General features: G+C 39.7%; 1 protein-coding gene across 2 annotated transcripts in view; it reads right to left on the bottom strand.

Annotated features, from left to right (window-relative positions):
• The window catches only part of LOC106871749 (uncharacterized), a 34846-nt gene that overhangs the window by 9128 nt on the left and 15304 nt on the right, over positions 1-10414 (bottom strand). For both annotated transcript variants that reach the window (XM_014918375.3, XM_014918376.3), the window contains exons 2-3: positions 4810-4973; positions 2964-3110 (exon numbers count right to left, since the gene is read on the bottom strand). In XM_014918375.3, the coding sequence (XP_014773861.1) occupies positions 2964-3110; positions 4810-4973 (311 nt within the window). The remainder of the gene's footprint in view (positions 1-2963; positions 3111-4809; positions 4974-10414) is intronic.

The raw sequence follows: 10414 nt of genomic DNA, 5'->3' as shown, positions 1-10414 counted from the left end.
CTGTGTATGAACTCCATGGGTGTTCAAAATGGTCATACACCATTGGTACATGGAGTGCATGAGGCGGTTCACAAAAGCCATTGGCACCTGTGACCACACCCTGAGGAAAGCTGCCTCCAGTTCCACACCTGATTCAGCAATCTCTGGATTTCATCCCACAGGTGTTCAACTGGGTTCAAATCCAGGCTGAGAGCCAGCCACGGCATGGTCCTGATGTTGTGCTGACGCAGGAAGTCCACAGTGACCCTGGCTGTGTGGGAGAGAGAGCATTGTCCTACTGGAACACGTGGCTATGGTGAGGTGCAAAGAAGGGCATGATGTGAGATCTTAGGAATTGGTCAACATTGCACTGCACTGTGATGCCATTCCCTCTGCCTGCACCAACATTTTGGAACACATGGGGCCCAATTCTCTGATTCAGGTCTATAGCACCCCAAACCATGATGCTTTGGCCACCCCACGGGTCTTTCTTCGTGACACATGCGTCTCTGAAGCATTTACCCCCTCCAACGCCACACCCTCACTCTTCCATCCAAGATGGAAATGCAGTACTGGCTCTCATCAGAGAAGACTATCGGCCTCCATTGTTGATGCTGCCAATGTTGGTGCTGTGTTGCCCACTGTAGTCGTGCCTGATGATGGCAGGCGGTGAGGAGAGGCGCTTGAGCAGGATGACAGCAACGCAGGTTGTTGGCAGCCAGTCGACGTTGTACAGTGTCATCGCTGACGGGTCACTGTCCAGTGCCAATGGTCTTGCGAGCTATCACGCTGGCTAGTCTGAAGTGATCACGGAGGTGTTGCAGGTGGATAAAGTGGTCCTGTCTGGGCATGGTCACCCGGGGGGGGGGGGGGGGGGGCCCTCTGCAGGCACAGTTTGCAGTGCTGCTGGTGTTGTATTGCTATTGCAGGCAACAGATGGTGCTGACATGAACATTGTAAGCATTCTCAACAACCAGGGCATGCTGCCCTGCTTGCAATCGGCTGATAGCTTGTTCCCTTTGCACTGCTGACAATTGGGTCATACCTGATGCGTCCAAATTACGAATGCCAGGGACACGGTTCAAGTTGATGTTTATTCCCATAACCTCCACAAGATGCACGTGCATTTTGGCTTTCATGACAATTGTTTGCGACTGCCAACCATGGCATTCAATGCAGCTGCATTTTGGTGTCTTGCTTCAGGGAAAGTTGAAAGGTTACCTGCAATTTGGGTCTCAGCCATAAACCAGCACAACTTGGAATATTTACACTTACATCTCCGAAATAAATGCTCACAATTTACCATATAAAAATGACATTTAAAAACATCACATTTCTTTTGTGGTTCAGTGTATATAAATATATATATACATATATATATATATATATATATATATATACCGTAAAAACCGATGGAAATTGCACACCTGTGTAATTTACGCAGGTGATTTTTCAGGAAAAAATTTGTTAAAAAAAAGCTTCTACTCATGTAAAATCCGCACCCAAAAGTTTTCAGAATTGCCAATATGGCCAGGGAGAAAAGGTTTTCAGTTTAGTTGTATTTAGCATAATTTCACTTACTTATGATTAGATTTTATTAAGTTAAAGAAGTGATTTTAAATTCTCAATCGCAGAATAATGCTAATAATATAGCCTGAACAGGATAAACTACCCCTATTTTGCAGAGAAAAGTGTACGTCGCTAGCTGTGGACTCGAACTCACATCTCCGTGATTACGTGTCACGATGCTTTGACCAATTAAGCTAAACTACCCACTACAAATATATAAGTTATATAAATCTCGCTTTATGAGACGCTCTCATAAGTTAAATTCCAATCACAAGAAACGTAAATAAACAAACGAAGTTTGCTTTTAGAAGCATTGAGATGTCTAAAAAGTTAAATTTTATTAAATTTTCAATAAATAAAAATAATTTCTGTTTAACAGGTATTACATTGAAAGCTATTAAATTACAAAGTGTTTGTGTCAGTCCATTTTACTCACTCGGTACACCCTCCTTTATGAAACTGACAATGGCAGTCTGCTTTAGTCACTCAGTATACCCTCCTCTTCCCTTGATGTTATCATTCCAATAATAAAAATAAACAAATGAAAAATATGAAGATGACAGTGTGTGTGTGTGTTTGCATGCATGTAACTGTATGAGATAGTGTGTTTGTGTGTGTATGTGTAACTGTATGAGATTGTGTGTGTTTGTAAGTGTACATAACTGTGGAACATAAAGAGCATTCAGCACACTCTGTTAAGTGGTTGGCATTAGGAAGGGCATCCAGCTATAGAAACCATGCCAGAACAGACAGCTGGAATTTGGACAGTCCCCCCCCCCTACTAGCCAGCTCCGTGTCAAACCATCTAACCCATGCCAGCATGGAGAGCAGATGTTAAATGATGATGATGATGATGATGATGGTTGTATACTGTAAGCATATATCTTCTTCTTTCTTGCCTTTAACACTCCAACGCGGAGTATAGACCACTTGTAATTGAATTCCATGTCGCATAATTTCTCACTTCTGTACTTATACTCTGCCATGAATGTCCCCCTTTCTCTAGTTCCTTTTGTGTTGATCTACGCCACGAGTTCTTAGGCCCACCCCTCTTTCTATATCCATCCGGATTCCACTGTAAAGCACTTTTCGCTGCATTTGGTGTGTCTTTTCTAATTGTGCTACCAATCCACTTCCACTTTTTCTTAAATATTTGCTCTCTAATCGAAACTTGATTCGTTCTTTGCCATAGCTCCATATTGCTTATGTGTTCGGGCCATCTAATTTTAAGTATACTACGCAAGCACCTGTTGATGAATGATTGTATTTGCTTATTTGACTTAACTGTTGTTCGCCATGTCTCAGCCCCATACAATAATAAAACCGCTTTTACGTTAGTGTTAAAAATTCTTATTTTGTTCTTTATTGAAATTAAGCATATATCTATAGAAGTAAAAATTGTTTGATGACTTTACCTGACAACTGTCCGATAGGTGACGTCTGCAACTGGTTGGTATGTAAAGGTGTGGGGGATCGACTACTGGGGGACGTTTCCTCAATAGCAATGCAACTCATGGCCAAATCCTCAGCATCTGCATCAGAAATACACTTCACTTCTGGCACTAAAAATTTATTAATCAATAATTAATTAATTCATTCATTAACAAATGAATCCATTAATTAATAAAGACACAATTTAATGACATTGAATAATAGGAATCTACTTACAAAATAAGGTGGCTGTTGTTTAACCACAGGACAGCAGTCCTCATCAAGCAGACTTATGATTCAAGGTGTTCCAGCTATGACCACCCCATCTCTACTTTTTTTCAGACATAGTCTATCTAGGACTATATTACTTAATGTGTTCTCTCTTGATCTGATGCTGTTGTTTAGCCCCAGGTCAGCCTTGACTGAGCAAACTTATGATCAAGAGGGAGAAAAAGCTGCTGAATCAGAATTTTCTTGAAGTTTTCTTGAACCCTGGGATTCATACGGCCTGTTACCCAGTTTCCATGGGACCAAGATCCCAACACTGCCCCTGAATGGGATGCCAGTCTATCACAGGGTTACTCTCATTTCTACAGCTGAGTGAACTGGGACAATGTGAAATGAGATGTTTTGCTCAAGAACACAACATATCTGGCAAGTTCCACCGTCATCAATTCACCGAAGGGAAAGTTCACCGTCATCATTTCAACACAGAGGAACTTCCCTGTCGTCATTTCATTGCAGGTAACGTTTACCATCATCAATTCACCATTTTTTTTTTTTTTCAATAAAATAATTTATAACTATTTATGATGAGATACTATGGATATATTTTCCTGTTAAACTTTCCCTGCTGTGAATTGATGGCGATGTACTTACCTGAAATCAAAACACAGCACATCGCCCAGTCTGGAAACTGAAACCACCGTCTTGCAATCACGAGTTGAGTACAACACCCTGACCATTATGCCATGTGACTTCACTAAATAAAAACTTGCCATCTTGAAAAACAGTTGGAATTGTCTTTGATCTAAGGTTTGCGGGATCTTGCATTCGTACTTACCGTAAATCCTCGAGCATAATCCGCACTTTTTTCCCAAAATTTAAAGATCAAAATTTCTAGTGTGTACTATATACGAGGTTAAAAATGAAAAATATTTTCTAAGCAAAATTTCCTAAGTGATAAATATGTAAAGGCAATTTACTTAATATTTATTTTTCACTGGCGTTATTACTGTTATCTCTTTATTTTCTGCAAACAAAGTGCACAAAAAAGCTACACGTTTGCATTATGATATATATACAATAATAATAAAGGACGTTACCGTATATACGTTTACAAACCAAGGACGTTATATAGACCTCCTTGACTCAAGTTAGAGAAGGGGTGCGTATTATACACGAGGTTTAGGTCTTTCACAGATACAGACCCCTAAAAATCCCCTGCGTATTATACTCAAGGGTGGACTATACTCGAGGATTTACGGTATTTGTACTTGTGGTGGCATTCAACAGGGGTAGGTTGAGCCAGTTCTGCCCAACGAATTCACTGCATCCTTCACAAATGCTGACCACATCCATCAGACAGTGTTAAAACTCCAGCAGGCAAAGTAATGCTTCTGCCTGTGGCCCGAGGATGCAAGGTGTAAATTTGACAAAGGCTCCACTGGGAAAGTAAGCACATCAGATAATGTGGATGCCATTATCATAGTCTTCATTCTTTGTTTAGGAGTTGAGTTCATGTTCAGATCACAGCTGGACTAGACAACAACAACAACAACAACAAAAAGCAATAAAAAAATAAAAGAAAAACAAAAAAAGTGAATTTACCATTGTCATTGTCATTAAGGAGATGTTCGTCCGCTGAATACTGCTCAATTTTAACCTCAGTAGACATGGGGTTATCTAGTAACATCATAGGTATAGACGGGGGACGATTGCCCAAAACTTCATCCAGCTTATCAAAGAAGCGACACGTTTTCCGACCACTTTTACTGAAAAATAAAACGCAAAAGAAAATTTTAAGCTTTAAAATTTTAAGTTTTAAAAAATTAATTAACATAGGCGTAGGAGTGGCTGTGTGGTAAGTAGCTTGCTTACCAACCACATGGTTCCGGGTTCAGTCCCACTGCATGGCACCTTGGGCAAGTGTCTTCTGCTATAGCCTCGGGCCAACCAAAGCCTTGTGAGTGGATTTGGTAGACGGAAACTGAACAGAAGCCCATCGTATATATGTATATATATATATATATATATGTATGTGTTTGTGTATCTGTGTTTGTTCCCCCCACCATCGCTTGACAACCGATGCTGGTGTGATTACGTCCCCGTAACTTAGCGGTTCAGCAAAAGAAACCGATAGAATAAGTACTAGGCTTACAAAGAATAAGTCCTGGGGTCGATTAGCTCGACTAAAGGCGGTGCTCCAGCATGGCCGCAGTCAAATGACTGAAACAAGTAAAAGAGTAAAAGAGTATAGATGCAGGTGTGGCTTCCCATAGGTACAGGTGTGCTTCCCAACCACAAAGCTCTGGGTTCAGTTCCACTGTGTGACATCTTGGGCAAGTGAGTGTCTTCTATTATAGCCTTGGGCTGACCAAAATCTAGTGTGTGGATTTGGTAGACAGAAACTGGAAGAATCCCATCATATACATATTTATATATATGTGTATGTGTTGTTGTGTCGGTGTTTGTCCCCCCACCAATGCTTGACAAATGGTGTTGGTGTGTTTACATCCCCATAACTTTGTGGTTTGACAAAACAGACCAATAGAATAAGTACCAAGCTTAGCAAAATATTAACTGGAGCCGAATCATTTGACTAAAAAATTTTCAAGGCAGAACTCCAGCATGGCCGCAGTCTAATGACTGAAAGACGTGAAAGATAAAAGAGAGAAAAGATTCAAATGAAGAAAAGCAATTTTTAACATTAAAAACAGGAGTAAATGAATTAATAATAATAATAATAGTAATAATAATCCATTCTACTATAGGCACAAGACCTAAAATATGGGGGAGGGTACAAGCTGATTTCATCAATCCCAGTACACAACTGGTACCTATTTTATTGACCCTGAAAGGATGAAAGGCAGAATTTGAACTCAGAACGTAAAGTCAGACAAAATACCGCCTGGTGTGTTAGCGATTCTGCCAGGTCACTGCCTTAATAATCATCATCATCATCATCATCGTTTAACGTCCGCTTTCCATGCTAGCATGGGTTGGACGATTTGACTGAGGACTGGTGAAACCGGATGGCAACACCAGGCTCCAATCTAAATTTGGCAGAGTTTCTACAGCTGGATGGCCTTCCTAACGCCAACAACTCAGAGAGTGTAGTAATAATAATAATAATAATAATAATGATAATCTTTTCTAATATAGGCACAAGGCTTGAAATTTGAGAGAAGGGTAAGTTGATTACATCGAACCCCAGTACTCAACTGGTACTTAATTTATCGACCCCAAAAGGATGAAAAGTGAAGTCGACCTCAGTGGAATTTGAACCCAGATTGTAACAGATGAAATACTGCTAAGCATTTCGCCTGGCAACACTAATGACTCTGCCAGCTCTTGATGCCTTATTAATAATCATATGTTGGAGAGAAACATGATCCCTTTAAAGGTACTTTTACAATATCACAGTACTGACCAGACCATCAGGTGCTGTTATATACCGCTAGTCACAATGCACTTCCAATTTTGTCTCGATTGTGCCATTCTTTTTCCATCTTGATCCAAAATTACCTGACTAAATTGTCTGCCCATCATTGGGGAGACCTTCCAAATGGCCTTTTCTGACCTCTTTGATACCATTCGGCAACTGCACGGTTCCACCTGTTGTCTGTGAACATTGCAACATGCTCAGCCCAGCAGAACTTGTGCTTTCGGATAAGGCGGCGAGCTGACAGAAACGGTAGCACGCCAGAGAAAATGCTTAGCGATATTTAGTTTGCCGCTACGTTCTGAGTTCCAATTCCGCCGAGGTCGACTTTGCCTTTCATCCTTTCGGGGTCGATTAAATAAGTACCAGTTATACACTGGGGTCGATATAATCGACTTAATCCGTTTGTCTCCTCTGTGTGTAGCCCTTGTGGGTAGTAAAGAAATAAGAACTTGTGCTTTTGATACTCTGCAATCACATGATTCACTCTGCTTCATTCTTGAGTTATTTCATTCCGAATATGCTCTCGTAATAATATCCCAAGTATGGATCTTTCCATAGCCCTTTGCATCGTAGCCAACTGGTGTTCTACCCTCTTTGTAACAGCAGCCAACATCTCACTCACATACAGGAGCACAGATACGATGGTGCTATTGAAGATGATGCTATTAATATATATGGTAAAATAAGCATCAATTTTTACATTCTAATTTTTCCTTTTCTTTGCAGATTACTTTATATCAGAGTAATTAAATTCCTATCAATTATATCCTTTTAAAATGAGTTTTGATTAGACATGAATTCAAAGGTGCTCTTCAATAAAGGAAATGGCAAGAAATATTCCTTCTGTGGAAATGAAACTTTAAATGTCCAAACATGCCAACAATGGTTTGACCAGTTTTGCATGGGCAATTTTTCTCACACAGATTTCCCCTCAATCCAGATGACAAAATTCTGTCAATATGGATATTCTGAAAACCATAGTTGAGGGAAATCCAAAGCAAACTGCATGAGAATTAGCAAAGCAAACACTTTCATTAATTAGGAAAGGTGTCTCAACTTGGTCAGCAGGTTCCTCGTTATCCAATTGCTTCTCAGTGTAATCAAAGAGTTGCCCTATGCTCCTCATTGAAAAGTAGACTTGCTACTGAACATTTCTTGGAGAGAATTAACACGTGATGAAAAGTGAGGTTCTCTTTAATCATCATGTCCAGTGAAAACAACAATGATTAGGACCCAAATCAGAATGTTATGCTCTATGTTTGGTGGGACATGAAAGGTGTCATCTGTCATGAAGTGTTAAACCAAAACAAAACAGTTAATGTAGAGAAGTTCCATGTTCAGTTGAAAGTAAAAGTAAAGATCTCCGTTGGTCATGACTGACCATGGGATGGCACCTAGAAAGTTCCTCTCTGAGGCACAAGTCTAGGTAAGGTTGTTCGTGGAAGACCAGTAGTCACCCATGCATACCAGCCTCTCCTCTTTATGCCACTGATGTTATCCAAGGGAAAGGCAAAGTCCAATATAGTTTGACACCAGTGATGTCACAACTAATTTCTACAGTTGAGTGAACTGGAGCAGTGTGAAATAAAGTGTCTTGCTCAAGACCACAACACACAGCCTGGTCCAGGAATCGAAGTCACTACCTCATGATTGTGAGCCCAACACTCTAACCACTGAGCCATATGCTTTCAGTTGGAAGTATTATGCCAAAATTCAGAGAAAAAGCACTTGTCATTGGTCAATCATAAAAGGGTGATGTCCTTACATGATAATGCAGGACCACATATTGCTCGAGTCACTCAGGAGAAGATCACAGTACCAAATATGGAAGTTTTGCCTCATCTTCCTTACTCTCCTAACCTTGCTCCATCTGACTATTATCTTTTCAGATCATTGCAACATTATTTAGAGGGAAAACTGTTTATTAACTGTGAAGAGGTTTCAAAACCTGAAAAATTTTACACCTGAGGGATCAACAATTTGTCAAATAAATGGGATTATGTTATCAATAATGAGGGAAAATACAGGTCGTCGTCGACTTATAACCTATCTGACTTGTGATTGATTGACTTTACAATGATTGGCGCGCCAGCTCCTGGCGCCAATAATAAATAATCCAGTGGAAATCTAATGGGTTTAATTTTTTAGAAATTAACCCATCTATGGATGATGTCAGCTAACAAGCAACATCAAAGATGCACAGTCAAGCACCGTCGTATATATGCATATATATATATATGTATGTGTGTGTGTGTGTGTATATGTTTGTGTTTGTCCCAACATCGCTTGACGACCGATGCTGGTGTGTTAACGTCCCCGTCACTTAGCGGTTCGGCAAAACCGACCGATAGAACAAGTACTAGGCTTACAAAGAATAAGTCCTGGGGTCGATTTGCTCGACTAAAGGCAGTGCACCAGCATGGCCACAGTCAAATGACTGAAACAAGTAAAAGGGTAAAAGACACCCACACCGTTTGTCTGACGGTAGAGGGCTTACATACACACACACACACACACACATACATTATGTATATATATATATTTTTTTTAAATTTATTTATGGGTTTCAGCCAAGTTGCTGTGGTCATGCTGGAGCATTATATATATATATATATATATATATATATATATATAAACAATATATATATAGGCATATATACATACTTACATCTATACATATATATATATATATATATATATATATATATACATGCATATGTGGGCACAGGACGTCATGAAACGTGTACAACAAAAAATACGAAGTACGAGTACATGGAATATGAATTATTTTTCGAACAACGAAAAACACAAATGGAAAACAAAACAAACATAAAGAACAACCCTTCATCAGTTGTTGGCTGTTTTTCTAGTCTCGTATTTCAAGCATTTCAGACGGGTTTCTTTCGATTTCCGTCTACCAAATCCACTCACGAGGCTTTAGTCGGCTCGAGGCTACAGTAGAAGACACTTGTCCGAGTTGAATCTTTTTTCATCAAAAAAGTAAAAGAAAAAAGTGAAGAATCCTCGTTTATTGTATGGAAATATAGTGAGCGAGAAAAGAAAATTAATGATAATCTTGTTGTCTAGTAAATATATTCTTAACACGAGTAAACGAAAGAGGCTTAAAGTAAAGGCTTGAGCTGCTCGAAATGGCAGCCAAAAATGCCTCAAATCACACATTTGTCAATCTTCCAAAAACAGAACAAAAGATAAAGGACACATTGGACAACACAGTTTTGCATAGATCTATATAAAGAGGTGAAATATTCACGGTTGGAACGCCTTTGATCATCGCTCGATAGGGGATGACCGAGGTGGAGGCCACGGAAGCAAAACAAATTGCGTGTGTGTGTTTGGCAATCAGCAGCACATGAAAAAAAAAACAAAGTGAATAAATAGATTTCTCAGTAAACTGCCGAGAACATCCAGTAAATCAGATGGCGAAATTTTGACAGTTACCAGACTTATAAAAAAATACTGGCAATGTGTGTGTGTGTGTGTGTGTGTGTGTGTGTGTGTGTGTGTGCGTGTGCGTGCGGGTTCAAATTTTGGCACACAAGACCAGCAATTTGGGGCGAAAGAGATTAATCGATTACATCGACCCCAATGCTAAACAGGTATTATCTTATCCACCCCGAAAGGAAGAAAGGCAAAGTCGACCTTTGAAAATTATAATTAATCATAATTAAGCACCTTCGTTCTTAGAATACGTTGTCGTTAATAAAAAGGCGGTGTGTAATGAAAAAATGTTCCGACCCAATATTTAGA

Source organism: Octopus bimaculoides, chromosome 26 (assembly GCF_046866305.1).
Source record: "Octopus bimaculoides isolate indiv1 chromosome 26, ASM4686630v1, whole genome shotgun sequence".
Classification (NCBI taxonomy): Eukaryota; Metazoa; Mollusca; class Cephalopoda; order Octopoda; family Octopodidae; genus Octopus; species Octopus bimaculoides.
This window is presented reverse-complemented; position numbering and strand designations above follow the sequence as displayed.